At 42.1% G+C, this 23,627-nt stretch overlaps 1 protein-coding gene across 1 annotated transcript in view; it reads right to left on the reverse strand.

Annotated features, from left to right (window-relative positions):
• grin3ba (glutamate receptor, ionotropic, N-methyl-D-aspartate 3Ba) overlaps nucleotides 1-23,627 on the reverse strand; it is a 73,389-nt gene that overhangs the window by 31,090 nt on the left and 18,672 nt on the right. Inside the window, exon 2 of the mRNA XM_078278215.1 lies at nucleotides 5,738-6,438. Coding sequence (XP_078134341.1) covers nucleotides 5,738-6,438 — 701 coding nt within the window. The remainder of the gene's footprint in view (nucleotides 1-5,737; nucleotides 6,439-23,627) is intronic.

Genomic DNA, 23,627 nt, shown 5'->3' on the forward strand with positions numbered 1-23,627 from the left:
TGATCATGTCTTGATTAGTGGGGGATTGTCAGGAGGTCATTGCATATGGTAGGGGTGGTTGTTGCAATGTTAAAGTATGCAGGGATCACTGCATTCGGAAATGGTTGTTGAGCCGTGCAGGGACTGTTGATTATGTCTGGGTCAAGGCTGGAAATGGCAGGTTTTCCTTCCTGTTAAAGGAAAAGGTTGGTAAAGCCGTGGCACTTTCTCAGAGCAGAAAAATAGCTTTTCCCTTTTTGCACTTTGTTTTATTCTCTCTTTTCTTCTGTCTCCCTCTCTCATCTCAGAGTTATATGTTGAATTGATGAGCTGGAGAACTGTCTCCATTAAATACGGGATTTGCGAAGGAAAATGAAAAGACTCATGAGGGTCAATAAACTTGCCTCCAAAGCCAGGCTGGACTAAAGCATGTCTGCAATAGACAGAGAATGTTTCAACATGTGAATGTATGTACGGCTTTATGTATTCTGCTTGCCCTTCTGTTCATTACGCCTTTTTTTTTTTTTACATTGTGATTTACCTCAATGGCACAATATCAATTCATAAACCCGTTCCATGCACAATAATTCTGAGGAGCTGATTAAAAATGCCTTTGATTTGAAAGTCATTCCCATCTCATTCCATGTTAACTTATGTTTCCTCATCAGCAGCTCCGTCTGTCTCTGTGACCATAAAGCGGAAGTGCTAGCCATGCCTTGAGCTGAAATCACTCATGGTAATAACGCGGCTGAATCATCATATCCCATAGACAGCAAATTCATCAAGCCGACCCACTCCACACTCATATACTATACTGTAATGGCTGCGGCTGGCCACAAAAAAAATTAACCATAGGCTTCACTTTACATCTCTTATGTGAGCAGAGAAGTGCAAAGCCCATTTTATTCCCGCAGTTTGTGACACTTCTGGATTCGTTCCCAGAGATAAGAGTGCGAGATATGATACAGAGATTAGAGCAGGGGTGTGAAAAGTACGGCATACTTTTAAGCAGTGTCGCCGCCGCCGCCTTTTAGAGATGGGTTCTGTTGTGTTGCATCAGGCCAGAGGCTGCATTTAAAGAATGACTGTGGATGTCAAAGCAGGTTGATAAGTCAGCCAAGTGGTGTCAGAGAGGGATGGTTTCCCCTCACTAACACCTGGCCCCAAATAAATGTCAGCACAGTGGCCGGTGAATGATGACTCTATAAGGGAGTCCCAGGCATGTGTCTCACTCCCTTATCACTTCATCTCCTTTACTTTGGCGGAAAGTTTACTTTGTCTGTCTGGGATGATACGGATCTTGCTTGTTTCAATCGTTTTAATCTCTTCAGGAGAGATGGAATCTGCGTGGCAGCTGTGTCGAGCGAGATGGCACTGAGTGGCAGATCTCACTCTGATAACAGCATTTCCCCCACTTCTCTCCTTTTTTTCTCCTCCCTCACATCCTTTCCTACACAAGCTTCTTCTTCCTTTTCTTTGATTTTATTTACTATTTTCCTTGAGCTGTTTCCTACTTCCCCTGTCTTTCATCTATGATCTGTTTGTCTTTGACTACTTTCTTCTTTCTGTTCAATGTATTTTTGGAAATAATCACCCAGGGATTTTTTGGATTCTGGACATTTGGAAGAACAACATCAAAAGTGGCTAGTTTCTCATATTTTTACTGTGGCCTTATCCTCACCGGTCCAGTGCTTCGAATCAGAAACAGTAACATTGTGCAGCTTTTGCTCTTGTCCTCCCTCACACCTTCCTCTCTTTCTTATATCTCCAGACATCCTCTCTCGCTCGCTGCCTCCCTCGCTGTCCCTTGGGCATTGAGCTGTTAATTGCCTTTTGCATGTGGAAGTCTCTTATTTCCTTCAGCTTTCTTAGGGCTCTCAGGAGCAATGGCATGTCTGGCTGTTGCAGTGCAGGGATAAGAATCAGGGAGTAGGCTGGAGGGAATGGAGTCTAACTGGACTGCTTTATCAGTCTCTCACAGGCCAGAAACAAAGGTCACTGACACTATATTGTGGAGGACTGTATTACAAAGAGTTTATTTTGATAGTCTAGACTACGTCCTAATTGGCCCTCAACAGAAAGATTGGGACTTTCCCTGGTGTCCTGATGAAGTTTGAGTTAATTCAAAAGCATTACTTGTTGTTTTCCTTATTGTACAGAAACACTCACAGCTCTGTAAGGCTGTAGTTATGCACAGTGGTGTAACATCAGTACTTTAATATGCAATCACGAGAACAATGTTAATATACTGATGTTTAGCACCATGACTATAGTTTAAGTTTAAGATGCGCTAATTACCCCTAAAGGTGAAGAGCAAATGAGTCTTGATAAAAATATAATTAAAAGGGAATCTTTGCCGATTTTAAACTGTCTCTGTGTCAGTACGGTAGATGCAGATTAACGCATTTTTGCATCATCTGGCTGACTTTTGCTGGCAGGTGAGTGGAAAGCTCCAGGCGCTGTGGCATGGAAAAAGGCTGGGCGCCGTTCATCTGGTGCTGGTGCTCGTGCTGGAGTTGAAAATCTGCAAAGTTTTCCTTTCTTTTGCAGGTATTTGGTTTTGGGCAAATTAAAATTTTGACCTGATGATGGTGCTACATGGAAAGTGAAGGGATCATTGACACCATTACAATTTATCCAGTGTGGTACATAAATACCGAAGTTCATGGCAATCCAGCCAATAGTTGTTGAGACATTTCACTTAAAAACTGCAAATGTCAACCTCATGTTGGCACTAGAGGAAAAAGTCATTGGATTACCAAAAAGTAGGCTTCATCTTCTAAGGACCATGGATGTCTGTACAAAATACAAACTCAATCCATCTAATAGTTGCTGAATTTTTTCAGTCTGGACCAAAGTGGTGGACTGACTGACATTGCTATCCATAAATGTGCTGCTAGCGTGGCAAGAAGTGAGCAATTTAATCACATTAAACCTAATCAACTTGTTTTAATTCTAATAATGAATGTCCAATAAAATTGCTTTGGAAGCCAACAACTCCCACTCCACTTGTTTTAGCCTCTGGCCCTCCATGCCAAATTGTTCTGGCATCCCAGTGCTCAACTTAAGTGCAGAAGGAGAGAACGCTGTGAAAATCCAGCTTGTGATTATGTGGGTGGTGTTGATGATCACTCTCAGCTGGCAGGCATCGTGTGTGTTCAATATTTGCTGTGGGCCCATCTCAAACCACAAATCCTTCTCTCACCAGCACCACGTGATCACAGTTGTTGGATACATGCTGTTTTATCCATTGCTCCGTTATAAAATATCCATGTCAACCGGCAACGCAAATACACTTAACTTGTGTTTGGAGTGAGTTTATGGCATGGGGCTTCAGTGCATCACTCAGTATCAGCCACATAAGAGGGGTTGTAATGTATGTGAGTATACATTTTTTTTCCTTCTGCTGTGCACAAATATGAGGATTTAGTTCTTCTGCTTTGAGTGAAAACATCTATAGTTTAATATGTATTTCAATATGCTCTTTTACTGCGTGTGTGTATAATATAATATCACAGACAGCACCTTGACAGAACCCTGTAAAAAGCTGCCAGAGGCCCTTCAAAAAGCTGCAAGGATTGAAGCAGCAGCAACGGCGAAGAGGAACAGATAAACCTCTCTGGTGTCAGTCTGTGAATCTGTATGCCATAAAGACGTCCACCCCACCCCAAGTATGACAGTGCTATTCAGAAGGAGCCACCCCCGTGGTGCAGAGGACAGACAAGGGCAACAACCAGAGCGTACAGTACCACCAGTGGAGCCAACAACTCCTCCTCACAAAAAATGCCAGTGTCAGTCAGAAAGCTAATGAGCTTACAGACATTTAGGAGCAATTTCATTGCAGTTTTTCAGTAGGGGTGCACGATTCAGAAAATGTCACGATTCAATATTGATTTTTAGGCACACGTTTCGATTCAAAAATCGATTTTCTATTCAAAAACGATTTTCGTTTAAAAAAAAATATTCGCAGATCGGTAGAGCTTGAAGCGCGATTCGAATATGAATCGATTTTTTTTGCACACCCCTATTTGTCAGTGTTTTAAATGTATCATTTGGTGATTTAAATTAGGGCTGCACAATTAATTGGGGGAGGGGGGAGCGCAATATGTGTCAAAGCAGTCTGAATGAAGTAAAGTGCTGCTGCAGGGACTACAAACCGTATCCTACAGACTAAAGACAAAAATCTTTGTTTGGTACAGATCCTCGCAAAAATCCCGGTATGATCAGTTTAATTTTCAGATTTTTCAATTAAAATGAGAATAATGACACAAAAATGATCATTCTCTCCAATATCGTGAATCATATCACAATATCAGTCAATACAATCGCAACTACATATTTTCCTCATATCATGCGGCCATAGTTTTACATACATTTGGTGATAGACTTTTGGAACCTCAGCTAAGCATTTTTTAATGCCCATGAGGCATTTAAGAAAAACCAGTTGGCCTTTTGGCTGCAGGGGTTAAGGAGAGTAATTGTGGTCCAATCCTGACAAGACCACTACTAATTCTACTGCATGTCGCCTAAAGCAACATATGTAATTTTTGGAAGGAATAAGTTTCTCCATTGACCCCTTCGCTGAAATGTTCTTGAACAAATCTGTACCAGCTGCAGGGTACTGCTCTGGAACTGACCGTGCCACTGGCCTTTAGAAAAAGTGCCATCAAATTAATATTGTTCTGTGTGAATTCTTCTTTAAGCACTGGTTCATCTAAATTACACAAAGGCATTTAAAAACTATGTTCTATCAAAGAAAAAATCCACACTAAAGGGCTGACAATAAGTTCTGCGGGTCATCGAGGGGTAACAGGAACTGTATTGGAAATAGATGTTTCTTGATTTCTCGTTTATGTATATTTTCAATATTGTAGTGGCCAGATATCTCAAGCTGAAACAGCTCCCAACACCGGCTGAGTCATCGGGCATCGAGCTCCTGCACAAACTATATTTTACAAGGGAGAGGGGTCTAGCTAACGTTAGCTGTCTCTCTTTCACAGGTCTAGATGTCTAGATGAGATGATGAAGTGACCACACTGTCAAATCTCACAAAACACAGCAAGCGGGAAGACCTGTAACCACAGCACTCGGTACGTTACCCTGTAGAATCATGATATGGATATGATGCGCAAAAGTCATGTTGTAACATAAGGAGTGCTTACATCACAAATTAGACTAAGCAGAAATTGAGAACACGAATGTAGTGGGCACTGTTACATAAGTAAAATATATACAATTTAACTTTCTTCATTATGCAAAATATAGTTTTGACCAAATGAGTACACAAATAATCCAAGGATGTATATATGCTTTTTTCTTTAAACGCACTTTAAACCAAAATGATCTACATAGCTAGATACCGCTGGAGGTAACATATATATATATACATATATATATATATATATATATATATATATATATATATGTTTATATATATATATATATATATATATATATATATATATATATATATATATATATATATATATATATATGTTTATATATATATATATATATATATATATATATATATATATATATATATATATATATATATATATATATATATATATATATATATATATATATATATATGATATATATATATATATATATATATATATATATATATATATATATATATATATATATATATACACACATATATATATATACATATATACACATACATACACACGTTTCTTTGTAATTCGACCTGTATTATTAATGTGTAAATATACTGTGTGTGTGCATTTACCTGGCCAGATATTGTCCTGAGGAGGGCAGCTCTTGTTGGTTTGGTTTGTCGTAACAATTCACCACGTTTGGAATCAGCGCCAGGTCCGGGCTCACCATGGTCGCCGCAGTGAAGGCGCGGCCGATCAACTGCAAAGCATCCCGGATGTAGAAGCTGATTGGCTTGCGGCCCACCTCCCCGTAGGCTAACAGTCCAAGGGGGCCTCCCAGAGTGTGGAGCGAATCTGGAGACAAGGGATATCCCATGATCCACTGCAGTGCTGGTAGTAATGGAGCGAGGCGCTGAGCGGCCCGCAGGATGGAGGAGAGGCACTCGGGGTCAGATCCCAGGAGGAGAACGGAGGAGATAGGAGAGGGGGAGCGCAGGAAACGGGTGGAGAGGATCTTCAAAGCCTCCTCTTCCCTCTGATCCTCTCTCTTCTCCTCCCTGGTCTCCCCCCTTCTGTCCGCGCCCCCGGAGATGAGGGTCATGTTGATGATATCCCACAAATGCCAGTTGGAACCGCTGTGCATCTGCAGGTGAGACAGCAACCCTTCACCCCCTTCCTCCCACCCGGGGCAGATCACAGCTGCTCCTCCCCAGCTGCTTTCCCCCCGGCTTCCTCTGTCCCTGTCCCCTTCTCTCCCCTGCAGGACCGCCAGCAGCAGGCTGCCTAGGGTTGATGGAGGAACACGGGCTGACATCTGCAGGTGGAATCGGTTCTATCAGAGAGGACAGGAAGGAGAATGTGGAAGTCGAAAGAACAAAAAAAAAAGAAGAGGGCCCAAAGAGAGACAAAAAAATACGTGAGAAAGTTAGGGAGAACGTGAGGTAAAATGATAGAGGAGCGAACAAAAAGGGAGAGAAGAAAGGCAGAAGAGAAAACAAGAACAAAACAGAGATTAATAGATACAGCCAAACCCCAACACCTCCGGGCTGAATAACATAAAATCACATTAAACGCAGCTTTTATGAGCGCCTGAGTACTGCAAAAACAATCCCTGTTGCTGCAGTAATTCACCACAACGCTGATCAGAAACAATCAGTCACATTTGTTCATTATCTCGCACTCTGAATGAGAAGAGCCGCGATACAAACAAGGAGTCAATGATTCGCATCTAATCGGCAACATCACAGTTGGCTTGGCAAGACAACAGTAGCATCCACAGTTCATCCAGAAGCCCACATTCCCAAACCCCACTGAAAACACTGGCTTGTTTCATACTGTTCCAAAATGGATAACACTGTTGTCCTTGAATGCAGCTCACAGATGGACCTTCCCCCTCCTTCCTTTGGGGCTTCTATCCATTTGTCATCCTATCAGTGCTCCAGGCAAGGTTGAGGCGGGAGACGGCTTTCATATAGAGAGTCCAAAGTTAGGCTTAACATGGTTTAAGATTTGCTCCCCCTCTTTGAACTGAGATGATAGCTAGGCACTGTACACTATGCTAATAAAACACCCTCTGGCACAAATGCCTATACATTTTCATGCATCTTTATAACATCTGCAGATGAGCACACACGCATGCACACGTGCATGCACACACAAGATTTTTCAGGTTACAAAGCACAACACACTGGATTTGAATTATATACCTAACACACACACACACACACACACACACACACACATATAGATAAAGAAGAAAAGATACACATTTTTTGACACACAGCCAGACATCCAAAAGTATGCACAAAATACACAAACATATTTACACACACACACACAATTAAATCGGTCCATATACAAAATCCATGATGGTACATACAGTATGCATAGAGGAACTTCTGGAATACACACTTGCACTCATGTGTGTCTGAAGATGAAATATCTAAACCCAACCCACACACATTCATTCAAATGGAAATACCCCAGCCGGGAGTACAAAGTAAACAGAGGGACCCTCCGCTGAAAGTCCTTGAGTCCCTTAAGAGAGTAAGAAGAAAAAAAACATTTGAGTGAAGTCTGCAAAGACATGGATGAATTAATGCAGCGTATGTATTTATCCTCCTGAGAGAGGCTAGAAGTGTGTGTGAGGGGACATGTGAAAATAGGCCTCTTCGTTTGAACTCAATGGGGGGCCAGAAAGGTAGCGGAGGAGGGGGGTGGGTGGGTGGGTGGGTTTTTTGTCGTGAGACGGCAGCAGGTGGCACAGAGGAATAGAGATAGGAAGGAGGTGCCTGCTACAGGTGTGAGCCTCATTCTGAATACAACTGCCAGGAATGAAACTAACATCATGCATATTTTGTCATAGGACCCGGAGAGCCCAAAATGTAACGATAGAAGATCAAAACAGAGCCTCAAGGCAGCTGGAGGAATTAGCATGTAAATCCATATCTGCTTTTATTCTAAGTTCCTCTAGGTAAAATCCATCTATGCCATCTATCCTTTAAATATTTATATATGGCCAAATGTTAATGTATGGCTATGTGAGGTTGCTGAATAAAGTATGCTTAAAACATGGCAAAAAAGCCAGAAAAGACAAAAAAAAAAAAAAAAGCTGTAAATCATGCTCCGAATAAATACAGCTTGTTAGAAAACCACAGACGGAATCTTAGAAAATATATCATTGTCAAATTAATTGTAATAATGATCAAGTGCAATACATCCCACAGCTGTGTCAGCTGTTTTGTACCAGTGTTATTTCATTATTTCTCTTGCACTGACAGTTACCGCTAACTTGGTTCACTTTTATAGAGATGCTTTTACAATTTCATTTACATTTGAGGCGTTTAGCCGGGGCTCTTATCCAAAGCGACTTGCAATGAGCACAACAATAGAATTACTTCAAGAGTGGGGAGAATAATAAGAGCTACCCGGAGCATTATGGAAGTATTTATAGTTGCTGCTGTTAGGACAGAAAGCAAATTAGAGTGAATCGAGGAGGCAGATGTGGGAGCTGTGATGCGATTCTAAAGAGATAAGGTGATATAAAGCTTTTCTTAAAGGCGCGAGTTCCAGCCCATAAGATGGGAAAGCATTCTGCTATTTTGACTGGAGGAGGAAGGACTTATTCTGAAATTCTGTGGGCAGTCGAACGTGAAAAGCACCAGTGGATGAAACTTTAAAAAAAGCACATAACTGGAGTTATTGCCTATTATGACTGCAGTCCCTACTTGACCGCATTTGAATGTTTTGGCACAATTAATTACAGTGATATATTAGAGCAATAACTCCCAAAAGAAAATTTTCTGCTGAATGCTTATATATATGAAAAAAAAAAAAAAATCTTGTTCAAAGTAATGTACATTAATAATACAAAACAGCATCAAGTATGAAAGTTCACTAAAATGTTTCGGAGTAAACTCAAACAGCTCTGTGCATTGGCAAAACCCAGAATACGTCAACCCTAAGTGTGGTTTCAACATATTTTAAGTTTAGTATTAGGCTCATATTAAGTGTATTCAGTCCTGCGTAGCAGCAGGGAGAGTTGACTTTGTTGTGCTGCTGTTGGACTGGGAGAGAGCCTACACCTGTTTGACAACTTGTCTTTTGTTGAGATCTGTTAGGCTGTGTTCTAGTCTCGCATTGCCAGACCTATCTCCACAGCGCTGTGGAGTCAAGTCTGGCTCCTCCACACATACATTGCAGGATAGGAGAAAACGCCCTGGGTTGTTTGCATTTCTTTAGATCAATCACAATCGTCTTGGGTGGAAAAAAGCTCCAGACGCAGTGACTGTGGCTCTGCAGAATGGTCTCAAAAAGGAACTTGTTTTGGTGAAACATTTGCTTAACTGTTCATTCAATACAGTAACGTGAGCTATCGGTATTTAAATTAGCTGGATACATGGTTAAAAGTAATTTGCTATCGCCGTACGTACTTCGTCCATAGCGATCCCTACTAATCGGTCCCAAAACATCCCAGTTAGATAAATGCCGCAAACATATTCTTTGTAAATCTTTACAATCATTCCCCGAAAGAACCGTGCAGGCCTGCCTTGTTGCACGTTCCAAAATGTCTTCAAAAGTTGCCATTATAAAACACGTGGCTTGCTCGCTCCAAGTTTGTTGTCGTTTCCCATATCGAAGGGATTTTATGAACGGCAACACACACAGAGCGGAATGTCAGGATTTTTCCTGGAAATGTACTTCCATTGATGCAGACTAGCTGTGTTCAGACAGACAACAGCACTGAATGAAAAATGAAGCCATCTCATTTATTTAAATGAGGCTACGTAGGTGATGCAGCAGGGGGGCCAACACTGTAGGCTCTGGTAAAATAATGCTTAACTTTTGCTGTAAAGCACACATTCCTGGTGAATAGAATGACAAGAAAACCCGATTAAGACGTAATTGACTGAACGCAGTTTGGGCTGACTACAGTGGGCCACTTCTTGAGCCGCTGGTGCCAAGCTATGGTTAGCGCCAAACAGCCTACCGCCAGCCAGCCTCTATTTCTTACACTAAATCATTACACTTTCCTTTTACACACATACACACGGCCACACTTTATGTTATTTATGAAAACTAATAAAGAGCCATTTGCCACTCATTCTTAAACCAGGCTGAAATCATTTTTAATCAAACAATGACAAAATACTACATGTATCATCTTAAAGTATTTCAGTTTAATAAGAACAATGAAATCCCTGTCAGTCATCACTCCAGCCTAATCCTGCCTGTCTTAAAATAAGATGGCAGCATCAGTGTTTATCCCTGTGACACACTAACGTATTTGTGTATAATGTATGCGTATATGTCTGCATACTTGCGCGATTGCCAACGACAGATCTTCAAGTCCACTGAGGCACACTGCATCATAACTTGTCTTTGTTTTTGACATCCTGTGCTTTTGCCTCGGGTCGGGGCCAACTTTGCTGTTACAGTTATCGGACTTTTTAATTTAAAATGTCGAACCTGGGTCGAGTTTTGCTCTCTAGAGGAATGCAGGCGGTATTTTTTTTATGTCGTCACAGTCTAGACAAGATAAAAAGGTGGCTGTACTGTCTGTAACTGGATAGTTTGCAGACTACTGACAGTTTATTCAGAAACACAGACGCATGTCTATGATTTGTGGGGATTCTTTTTTTTCAGTGTTCAGGGACCAGCTGGACACAAGGTGCTGTCTCATGTCCAGCTCTACTGCTCAGGTCAATCCTGATCCAGGTTGATCTTTTTTTCTGAAGTACACAGGTCTTTTCAGGCTTAGTTAGGAATGCAATGGATGTTTTATCTAAGCAGCGACTCATTTTCAACCTGTAAGGACCTCCAGTGTGTGAGTGTGTGTGTGTGTGTGTGTGTGTGTGTGTGTGTGTGTGTGTGTGTGTGTATTTTTGTCTGTATGCTCTTATCTTTTTTCTCTTCCCAGGTAAAAGCGCCATCCGCAAGCACAAGCTTATTTAGACTCAGGATGCAAGATAAGCACAGCTAAAAGGAATGTCAGCATTACTCCAGTATAAAATATAAAATCCATACCCGTTCTTAGACATGTGCAAATTAGGAGCCCAGAACTGAACCTTTGCCTCTTCATAACAAATCCAGAGTAATGTTTGATGTTGCGCTTGCCCAAAGATTTTCAGGTCTTCAAAAAAAAAACTGCATGTGTGCAAATACATGCTCTGACACCCACACACACAGACAGCAGACAGGCACACATGCAGCAGGCACCGGTGCAAGTACACACAAATACAGTACATACACGCCATGGTGTGAATACTCATGCATAAACCCAGAGGGATCTGTGGGCAATGTGGAGTAAGCAAACCGACAGGAGTGCGCTCCCAGTTACTAAGCTCATTTCTTATTTAGGCCTCCATAAGAGAAGCATCAACACTTGGAAGGTGTACAACCAAATGCACAATGCCAAAAGTAAGAAGAAAAAAAAAAGATTTTCCTTTACATAGAAGGGGGCACAGAAGAAACAACAGCACCTGCAGTTTCAGAGCTTATTAGAAAGTAAAATTTGGAGCAAAAAACAAAGAGGTGGGATATATAGAACCTTTACTTTCATTATACAAGTGCATAATGAAACTTCGTCTGGCATTCTTCTCAGAGGGGAACTAAAAAAACAAAAACATTTTATGTTTATATGTGTCAAACATTTAAAAAAAATATGATGATAAAAGACAGGACAAGAGCAGCAGCATCAGTACAACTTGGCAGTAAATTTAAAGTGCATACAGTGCACACTAATACTATTTGATAATTGTCTGTGTGTTGGAGGGTTTTGGTGGTTGAGGGAAGCTTAAGAGGCCTAAGATGTAAGAGCTCTTGTCCTTCCTCCACAGCTTCAGGCTGATGATGTTTTGAAAGCTCACTGTACTGTAGCCTCGGTTGGGCTTAACATCGCACTCATAAATCCTTTGCATCGAGCAAACGACTGGAGACCTTCTCTTATGGAGACCTAAAGCAAGCGTCGTCGTAGACAGCGAAGGCATGCTTCGAGTTGTCCACACTGTTGCATCCAACAGTGTGGACCTCTGTCTGAGCCCCTGAACGGCAGAAACAAACCTCATGGTCAGGGCAACACTCCAAACAAGAACACTTCAGTGAACACATTAATATTTCACCAGGTGAGTTGGCTGTGTGTTGGGAGGATGGATGGAGTGATAGGAAGAGAGACAGACAGAGGGAGATCGGTGTGTGTGAATATATGTTTGAGATGAAAGATGGGAGAGAAATTGATATGTGGTTTAATATCCGTACTTGTGAAAGGAGGCAAAAGGTGATGGTTTGCATCCGAATGCGTGTGTAGCCGAGAGGAGCAAAAAAAGGACAGTGATGGTAGTGTGCCTCGAGGAAGAGAGATATTTTCTCAGCAAGGTGCGAGTCTCATATTTCAAACACCTGAGATGAAAACTGAGCCTATCGTAACCTGAATGTCAGACTAAAATGTCAGAGCAGATGTGGGCTCACATACATGTGTGAAATAATCTCAATCCAAGCAATTTGATTTACCTGCAGTGCAGGAATGGCTTCTGTCAAAGGAGTAAAACAGGACAAACTAGCACCACACTTGTATTAGCTCATACATTATGAATAAAGAAACTGTTGAATTTGTGTAATTTTTTCTGACTTTCTTTCACAGTCCAAATAAACAGCTGTGATTGAATAAGGCCAGCCCGAGCTGTTTGCATAGTTAATGAAGCAACACTGAGCAGCGCTCTTTAGTTGACCAGACGGTGGCTAACCGAGCTGTTTGCCTTGCTGTTGTGTAATTGTATGCAAATAGCATTGTTTAATTTCCTTACGTCTCCTGGCGCTAAGTGTAATATGGGTGACTTTAATCTTTCTCAGCCATGCTGCCTAGGACTGGAGCTAAGCTTTGTGGGTGAAAATGGCTGCAGCTGTTAGCCACATGTGCAGCTTAGGCACATACGCAAATGCACACAGACACACACACACACACACACACACACACAAAACTCCCATAAACACACAGGCAGGGTCAAAAAAAAAAATTACATTGACGTGCTTACACACGCATGAAAGTATGCCACACACTCGCACATGCATGCTAAACACAACTGTGAAGCAATCAGCCACTTAACACAGCAAATGACTATGGTTATCTAAGCATAACAGCCTGTTGGCTCAGAGAAACAGAGTGATAAGCAGTAAGATACACACTATTAGGCGCCACCACAGGACTGGCCACAGATTGAAAAAGGGGCTGAATTTTGTTTCACAGTTAACCATTGATGGAGATGGAGCCATGTCTCCCTGATTGTCACTGCTAAAATTACATACGCAAATACCTTGACTCGATCCAGTGGCGCCCAACATCTCCCATTTAATCATCGAGTGGGAAAAAAAGCATGCGGGAGATTGTGACCTATGGGGACCGCGATGAAACAGCAGGCGAAAAATGTACAGCACACTTAGGTTTGATTAGAGGCAAGTGGTTGATCGTCGCTAGGCTGCTGTTAGATGTGACAATTTGGTGACTGCTGGAAGTATGAGTGTGTTGAGTCCATTAAACATAAGGACCTTGTTAGTTTCCCTGGTACTGTGGCAGGTCGGGAAGGGGAGGGGGGTATACAGTAACATCGTAAAAACACCATTGTAGTCCTGAGCGATTGTGGGAAAAGCCATAAAAGATTTGACGGGCCATGTCTGTTCCTGTGCCTCTTAGTTTATGGGGATCATTCCGAATGGGAGAAAAGGCTGAGAGAAAATGGGATTCGCTCATTTTGTACATCGACATCAAACCAACCGTAATCAAAGTGGATGTGTTTGTGTAGTTGTGCGAGTAAAAACGTGCATTTGTGTACGCGTATATATACACACACACAACGTATTTGTCTGTCCATGAGTGTGAAGAGTGTCTGCAAGAGTATTTGTGTGCAAGTGTGTAAATGTGAATGCCTGTGATTTACAAACCATTTGATGGAATATTGTTCTCAGCATGGCTTCAAATTAATTTGAATGATCAAGACACAGAGCACACCAGTCATTTTCCCGCCTGGAGCATTGCAAGTTACAGTAGAACAGAGAGAACCAGATGACTCCTGCATGCACACACACACGCACGCACGCACGCAGACTGACTGACTGACTGATCACATACTCAAACCAGCCAAGTGCTTTGGGCTTTGTACATTACCCATGAAGAATTTTTTGCTACACAATTTTAAGTCATACAGTTTTATCAACTGGTAATCCAGAGGGAATTAATAAAATGCAAGTGCATATCAAAGCATGCAAAAGCTACCCTGTTACTCTGTAGTGTAAGGTAAATGAAGTGATCCAGTGCAGAGTGTTCACTTTCACTATTAGTTGACTTCTGATTTAAATGAGCCTCCAAGGGCCCTATGAATGTCCTGATGTCATCAATAATAATCAGATAGAGAAAACAGCAGGGGGGACTGAATGTGCTGTTCTGGACTGGTTAGTCAGGTCTCTAGTCAGCCAATGTTAGTGCTGAGTGCACTGCTAGCATTGGTGAAGGCTGTCATCTCAGCACGCTGCATCGGCGCCTCTTTTGTCAGGAGATCCTTTGATCCCCTCAGTTGCACAGATACAGGCCCAGAGCAGTAATATGCTGAGTGGATTCATGTATCATCCTCCCCCCTACATACAGCCTCTGGCCCTCTCACTATTTATGATCATAATAGCTGCCGTTATTTATTAAAAGAGAGCGATTGTTGTCCTTGCTCTATAGACAGTGTTTTCTCTGCCGGAGAGAATAATATTTGTCCCTTTGGTGTGGCCCTGTGTGTGATATGAGGCGGCGTACTGAATATGATGATGATTGATTCCTATGTTGAGCTTTGGAGAGAGGTACACTGGAAGGCTAATCTGAGTTATGATTGCCGCTGTAATCGCATTTTCTGCCCTGACTCATCCATCCCCTCTGCAATAGCGAATACATGCCGTATTCTGATTATGCCGCACATCTGTCAATAACGAGTACTGCACGATAGAGCGGCAACGTGGGCCTGTTCCGTCTCAAACACCTTCCGCTGGTTTTTCATCACCACAATTTTCTAGATCATCTCTCTCGCTCTCTGCCTTCCACGCCACCCAGTTTTATCTTCCTCTGTCGCTGACTCGCTAACCTGCTGGAGATGGCGTCAAGCATTTGCAGTAATCATGCCGTCATGTTGGGGGTAACATAAGCTGTTTTTGGGTGGGCCAGAGGCTGTCAGGGTAGAAAATGGCCTCTTTGCTGGGTTGTAATTCGACCTGCAGGCAGCTAGACCAATGAGACGGCAACATTATTTAGTTACCATGAGAATGATACCAACAGTTCCCCAAGTACAGATGCAGAGTGGCGTGATGTTATTAAAAGTCAGCCCACGGGGAGCATAGCTGCAAACAGAAAAAACGTCAAGGGGGACACATTTATTCACAACACCCCAGTGGTGAAAGCACGCCATGCCAGTAATGAGGTGTCTAGAGCTTTGGACACTGGCTGTGTGCCTGAGTACGTGTGATATTTCTTTAGAGTGTGTGTTTGTTTGTTTTGGTGAGCACGTCTGCTCGGATGTGTGACCGAACAACTTCCTAATGGAAAAGAGTCCGGTCGTGTTGAATACTTAATCTCAAACCAGACTTCCCAGGAGTGTTATAATACACCTAGAGAGATGGAAGTCATTTAGGGGCAGCGTGTTTGTGAGAGGAGTGCGTTTCGGGGCAAGGATGTGTGGGTGTGAGAGGGGGGTATGTGTCGGTTCCAGGATGGATGGGCTTACGGTGAGTAAATGACCTGCCTTGATCAGCTAAGCTCTCCACCCAGACTCCTGGATACCCCCTTTCATCCATCTCTATAAGAGAGAGATGACGGAGAGATGGACAGGCAGACGGGGAGAGAGAGAGAGAGACTGGCTGAAGAGATGAATATGCACAGAAGAGTGTGAACGATTTCAAGTGCAACAGCGAGCATAAAAGGGGCTAATTAGAGACGAAGGAAAGAAATTTGGGAGCATACGCGACAGAGACAGAAGAAGTGAACAAAAAGACTATTAGACTCCAATCTGAGTCTGGGGTAATATGTATGACAAACGGCACCCTGTTCACGCCAGAAGTGCCTCTCTAATGCGACTGAGTTCCAGTCGATTGAGGGGCCATTTGGGGTGAGTTGATTTGGGGCACAGATGAACATGTTGTCTGGCCTCAGCGCACTTCTGGTGAGGAAATGAGCAGAATATGTAGAATTTAAAAAGGTTCATTTCAAAGTGGAGTATCAACCATTTAGAGAAAAAAAAAGAAGAATGCTTACTCTGAAAATGACCCCAGGCATCAACGTGAGGCACATTTTAGACTATTATAAACATGAGTCTGAATACCTTTTAGCAAATTGTTTTGTGTACTAGATGTATATATAGCATTTTGTAAGGTAATGAAATCCAGCAGTAAAATGTCCTTGTGGCGTGCTCTTGCGGTACCAACCCAATCCGCTGCCCCCCGTACCCCGTCTGCCCTCAGGGGAATCGCTTTAAGAGGTCTGATTTGTTCTCAGCATCAATTTTGGTTTTTGGTAAAAGGCTTGAGAAAATGGCTCAGAAAGTAATTTTAAAAGGACATGAGCTCTGTATTAGAAAAGCGGGGACAAGGACATGGATACAGATGCCGATAGAAACACTTTCAATCAGTATGGCTGCACTGAGAAGGAACAAAGGAAAATTCACTCTTATTAAACGAAACTTGAATGAAACTTGAGTCTTATTTTGTTAGTTTTGCCCATCATTTCTGTCAGTTATACAATTGCACTCTCCAAAGTAATGGCTGAAATCTGGGAACACATTAGTGTCGTATTGCCAGACCTACTTCAACAGCGCTGTGCAGTAACATCTGGCTACACCACAGATAAATTCTAGGATAGGAGGAAAAAACACTCTAGGTTGTTTGCATTTCTTTAAACCAATCAGAATGGTCTTGGGCAGCGCTAAGCTCCGGACACAGCACCAGTGGCTCTGCAAAGTAGTGTCGGGAAGGAACTTGTTTTGGTGGAACATTTGCACCCCGATAAAACAAAATGCCACATACAATATTAAATAAAGTTAACTGTTCACACAATAAAGTAACGTAAGCTATTTAAATCAGCTGGATACATGGTTAAACCACATTTGCTCTTACCAGTGTATCGCCGTGTGTACTTCGTTCACAGCAAACCCCACCAATCAGTCCCAAATCGTCCCAGTTAGACAGTAAATCCTGTAAACATATTCTTTGTAAATCTTTACCATCATTCCCCAAAAGAACCAAGCAGGTCTGCCTTATTGCACAATCCAAAACTTCTTCAAAACTTGCCATTTTCAGCGTGTGGCTTGCTAACGCGAAATACATTTATGTTGTCGTTTCCCAAAAAGAAGGGATTTTGAGAACGATAACACACAGAGACTGGAAGGTAAGAGGCAAAGCCTGACAGGATAAAGCCTGACATCCGGCGCATGATGTTAGGCTTTCAGATCCAGACTAAGGAACACTGCAATACGTGGTCCGATAATCAGTTTATACTCAAACCAACCATTTAACTCGATTACTTTGTTTGGCTAACCTGGCAGTATGTTGAAAACCTGTATGATCGACCCAGGTTATATTAAACCAGAATTTCTCTTTAAGAATAGGCTGTCCTTTATCTGCTTTCCTATCCAGACACACAGGCAAACATAAGGCACATGTCCACATAAATCCTGTGCATCTGGGCCTGTCATAGTTTCAGTCTGCCAATAAACTGCAGTGCTAATGTTGTTCTAATTAATAACTTTCCAGAGAGGATTACTTGCAGTGGCTACTGCAGCACTAATTCAAGATAGATGTCGACATTTTCTCTACAACAGCTACCATTGTAATATCTATATTTAAACCTTTGTTTATCCTGGGACGATTTGCTGAGCATGAGTTCTTTTACAGCAACACACTGGTTGACACTTACACATTTACACACAGTCATACTTGGAGAGGTGCACAACACCCGCACATTCTTTTATCCTTGAAAGGAGTTAAGTGCCATGCTCAAAGACAGTTCAGTGGACATTTACGAGGGTCAGGAAAGTGTGCATTCACTCACACTCGCATTCATTCACATCAACGTATTATGGGATTCAAAACCAATGACCTTGGCTGCCAGCTGTTTTCCCCGTAAGTTGCTACATTATGAATATGCACGCCTCACACTGTTTTTCATCAGAGACTAAACTACAAAACATAAAGAACAGCAGTGCAGCTGTCAAATTCAGATTTCAAAATGCAGTAAATCTCTCTCAGGAGGAAAATATTTTGTCCCGTTTCCCTTCCTTGGATAATAGTAAACAGTCATATTTTTTGCAAGATGCTTGATGATTCATCCAAACAGAGGGAGGAGTACTAACAGTTCACTCACAGCTTATGTTGATCTGAAGGTCAAACCTCTGTAGGATATAGTTGACCTGCATGCAGAGTTCCATTATAAATCTAGTGATGTTTTAAAGATACAAACTTAAAACTTTCTGTTGCTGTAATCAAATAGTTGGCTGAATGCCCCAGTGGATACAGATACTATCAGATAACCCAAGTTAAAATTTCAGTTTTTGCAACCACAGTTTTTTGTGCATTTATCCTCCTTATTATCAAGAGCAAAGTAGTGAATCCCTCTCTACTGACTTACAGTTTTTCCACCAAGTCACACCAGATTTGCAAACCATCTAAATGCATAAACGGTGAATATATCTAAAGTGTTGAAAAGGAAAATACCCTGTCGTTCTGTTCACTTAAGGAACCCATTAAATAAAGGATTCCTTCTCAGGGCTAAAGTGGTGTACTTATTAACATACTCTGGGGGGATGATACAGATTTAAAAAAATTGCAAGTAACATTAAATAAATTTGCACTTAACATAGCCCCTGAGGCCCTTTTTCCTTGTAAATATGCCTTTAGTCATTTTGATGACTCATCCTCCATACAGAGGTCTAATTGTATGCAGCCTCTCACTTCAGAGGTAACCTTTAAGCAACCTTAAAGAGGCGCGTGCGTGGGTTTTAACAAACACCTCCTATTGTTTAATTTCTATTCATAACACCAGGCTCAAAACACACCTACCTGTGGGTGAAAGCACATAAGAACATACCAATAATGTCTTTTCAATCTTTTATGCACCCAGCCCTGTTTATTGGCACTTTAGTAATGCACATATAATGGACACTAGGGGCCTCTGGGCAAAAATGAGCTGGGGGCCCGTTTTGATCCACAGGTACACAGCGCATGGCAGAGAGAGACTGCCCTCCCAATAAAAACGACAGCATCAGTTGTTTCAGCAAATACCCCGGAACGAAATATGTTTACGTTCAAGTGGCAAGACCTCTATAGACTTTGACCCAGGAGACCACTGCTTGCTTCTCTTTTCCTACAGACAGTCAATGTTAGTTTATTTTAGCCATGACCACGATTGTTCCGAAACTCTAACCAAGTAGCTCTTATTGTAGTCTCAGTTTGCCAGATCTTCCTCCATAGCGCTGTGGAGGAGGGTCTGGCTAGTCCACACAGCATTCGGGGATGGGAGAAAAACGTGCTCTGGTTTATTGGCATTTCTTTAAACCAATCACAATCGTCATGGGCGGTACTAAGCTCCGCATGGAGCCACGGCAAAGTAGCCTCGGGAAGGAACTTGTTTTGGTGGAACGAGTACGTTCAAAAGTTGTTTTAGTCGTGCAAGAGAAAACTCAGATTGGACAGATATTCTAGCTAGCTGTCTGGATTTACCCTGCAGAGATCTGAGGAGCAGTTAACCATAGTTCTCAGAAATCCACCGGAGTTTAAAATTCCAACACAAAGTGGCCGGCTTGGCTCAAACGGTAGAGCAGGCGCACATATACTTACATACATACATACATAGGCTTATGCATCGACGCAGAGGTCCAGGGATCGAGTCCGACCTGTGAAGATTTCCTGCACGTCTTCCCCCTCTCTCTCCCCTTTAAGACATGCATCCAGCGGAATTTCCTGCGGCACCAGAGCAATCCCAGAAGTGGAACGTCATGGATATAGACTACTCTTACTGCAACCATGACGACAAAAGTCATACTTTAAAAGATGCCCTGTGGAGATTTCTTGTGGAAAAAACAAAAGTTATATGCTTGCACTGAATGTCACTCACCCAAATGCATTGTTTGCATCCTCCGAGTCTAACGAACATGTTTGAATGTTTACAAAGCAGATTTTTTGAACACGTTGAGATCTACTTTCTATCCATGTTTGCTTGTTGCAGTCTTCTTATTCCCTCTCTTTGTTGAGGCGTTGCTAAATACTGTATATACATGTACATCCTCGTGTATGAGCATGAGACAAACAAAACGGGGAACCACTCGTAAAAAAGGCTTCAGCATAATGCTAAAAAAATAGTCAAAAACTCTACAGCGTGCATTTAACTAAATTGATGTAGTACTTTTAACCCAAACCACAATGTTTCCCTAACCATAATCAGCAAGTTATTTAACCCAACCATGATCTTTCCCTAACAATAACCAAATAGTTTTTCGCCTAAACCTAACCAATCCTTGCAACAGTGTTTTATAAGGCACTGACAATTGAGCGACGGTGAGAGAATACACAAACCAGCTTCATTATATTTAGCATTGAACCCCATAAACCAACTGCTACTCTAACTGTAACCATAATATCAACTAAATTAATTCAAAAAGATTTTTTTTACATAGAGCCCCCCCAACCAAAAAAGGCATCAACAATGATAAAAAAAAAAACGAAAAATGTAGGAGCCGCTTTATGTCCTTATTCATTTTAGTTTTTGAATGTGGTTTAGGAGTTCAAATATGCCATCAGTGAAATTGCCACAAACTATGTGATCTCTGAACAGGGGGCATTTGAAGACCCCGGAGGATTTAGCCGATTGGACTTTGGACAGGGAGAGTCCAGTTGGCTTACCGTTTTTTTTTTAACGGAGATACTGTTTTGTAAGGCTGTGTTGCGTTGGATGCAGAGTTGAGAAAACACAGAAGAAAAATTTCTGGCAGAATCTACAGTACATACTTCTAAGCCAACAAGACTTTAAGACCCTCCCATTTATGTACAACTGTAATCACTATACCATTGTTGGGCATTTGGCTTATTTCCTTTGGGCTACAGAATAAAAAAATAAGTCTCTTATCTGGCTCTCTGTTACCTCAGTTTCAGTATTAATTGCTGCATCAAATAAAATGGGGCAAATCTATGCACTAGGTCCTAATCACTTATCTGCCATTAGTGCTTCTAGCCAGGGGGTATAATTGAAGCAGTTCACAGTTGTGGAAAATAACTTGTTGGTGTTATCATCAACAAAAGGCGTAGGGGTGGCCCACTTAGTGCGAAGCAACTATTGTGAGATCAGAGCAAAATACAGGGATTAGATGGCAACTTCTCTGATGCTGAATGTTGAATGTACACATGTACAGTATGATTGTGTTTGAAACAATATGCCTGGGTGTCCATGGATGTATGATAAAACGCAGACCTTTGATGTTGAGTGTATAAGAGGGCGTCAGCACTCGCTAGTGTGTGTGCAGTTCTGTACGGGCGTGTACGCTTAAAGGCAACAGACATATCCAGAAACAAAGTCAGCCAGCGATAAGACCCACACTCGCCACTACACTAATCACACTAGTTCCTCTCTTGACATAACCCAGTGATAAGTACAGCTCTGCTGCTGAAAGCTGAAGAGCAGAAAAAGAAGCTCAGGAGAAAGCAATAATCTTTCTGTAAACGCCAGCTCAGAGTTTAACACTCCACAAAGTCACCTCCAATTTAGATTCATAAAAAAGATTGCATGCGTCAGATGTTCCTACTGTAAGTAGTAGGACTTTTAGGTGCCAAACTTAATTTTCTCATTTGGCAAACACCTCTGCACTGTGTGATCTTTCAATTATGAGGGAGCAAATGTGAGCTTGTATGATTTGTGTGTGTGTGGTGTGCATAGGTCAGCGAAGTTACAGTTGTCTGCAATGACATTTGACCCCATCACGGTCTAAACTAAATGAAAGCCATATCCACTGATCTGTGAATGTCCTCCCTCTCCCTCCCTCCCTCCCTCTCTCCTTCTGCAGCTGCACTTTTCAGTCTTACTTAATATGAAGAGCTGCATTCCTAGCGTTGATTGATGTTGATTGAAACATGTAAAGGGCATCAAGGAGCAATGAGAGCTGGCTCGTCAGCCTATAAACACACGCACGTACATTGGGCTATGTAAATTGTCTCCACTATGTGTATAAATGTCTGTTAGCACGTATGCATGCCCGAGTGTGCGTCCCCTTCCACTCAGTACGCCCGAGGAGGAACACATAATTTACAAAATATCACAGATAATCTTGTCGAGATTAACGATCTCATTTCTGATTAATGCCTAATGTTTAATTAACTCAACTTTAGGTCTTCGTCTTGTCGGAGGTTCCCCTGCATAGCAAATAGGCTCCTTGCTCTGTGTCAGGTACGGCATTGGAGCGAGGAAGTGGGACAGACACGCTTTATATTAATCTCCCGGGAAGATATTTATGGGCTAACCGATGCAATGAATAATTAATATTGCCCTAACAAGTTGAAGAATAACAAAATAATAAATAGCACAGTGCAGAATGTGTGAGATGTTTGTACATAGGTACGCAGGTTTGAGATTGTGTGTGTGTGTGTGTGTGTGTGTGTGTGTGTGTGCGCGTGCATACTTAAAAACTCTCTTCTACTGCTACCCATATTGTACTTGTGTGTGTGCGCAGCAAGCACTGAAATGCCTGTCTGTGTCTAATATGAAAATACAATAAAGGTGTGAGCACCTCTGAGTGTGCATCCACATGCCAAAGCAGGGGAGATTATGCCAACGCTGTGTATAGTATGCATGAGCATGTGTGAGCGCATATTATGTCGGCGATTATACGCTCCTCTTTCTATATAAGACATTTCTTTGAAGCTTAGGTTGGTGTACAAGACAAAGTAACCATGAAATTGACACCCAATCCTGTTGGCCGGTCCACATCCACATCCAAATGAACCACTTAAACAGTCCTGGGCACAGATTCTGAGCCTTTCTAGTAATAATTCATCAATATGAAATCATTGCTTTTATATTTCCTAGTCAGGAAATGGGAGCCTACGGTGTCTTGAACATTTCCTTTCCCCCTCCTGTCTGTCAGCCCCTCCTACTCCTGCTTCCTTCTCCCGGCTGGCATACCCTGCGCCGGTCTGATAACGTGATTTCACGCAAAAGTGAAATCCTCCTCGCGTCTGATGTGCGCATCTCTCACTCAATCCCCATCCACCCCCCCCCCCCCAAACATCCACGCTTTCTCTCCTCTTCCACTACCCCACCTGACATTTGTAGGGCGGCTGCTCAAAGGGAAAAGGTGCTTTGTGGTCGAAGTGTGTGTGTGTGTGTGTGTGTTAGAGAAAAGGTGGGGAAGAAATCAATGTCTTTGGCAGGTGTGTCCTCATATTAAAGAAAGACAGAGAGGAAGGAGTGTCATTGGCAGGTATGCATGTGTCTCAGAGGTAAATGGGAGCTTTGAAGGGTAG

This window comes from Sander vitreus, chromosome 20 (genome assembly GCF_031162955.1).
Source record: "Sander vitreus isolate 19-12246 chromosome 20, sanVit1, whole genome shotgun sequence".
Lineage (NCBI taxonomy): Eukaryota > Metazoa > Chordata > Actinopteri > Perciformes > Percidae > Sander > Sander vitreus.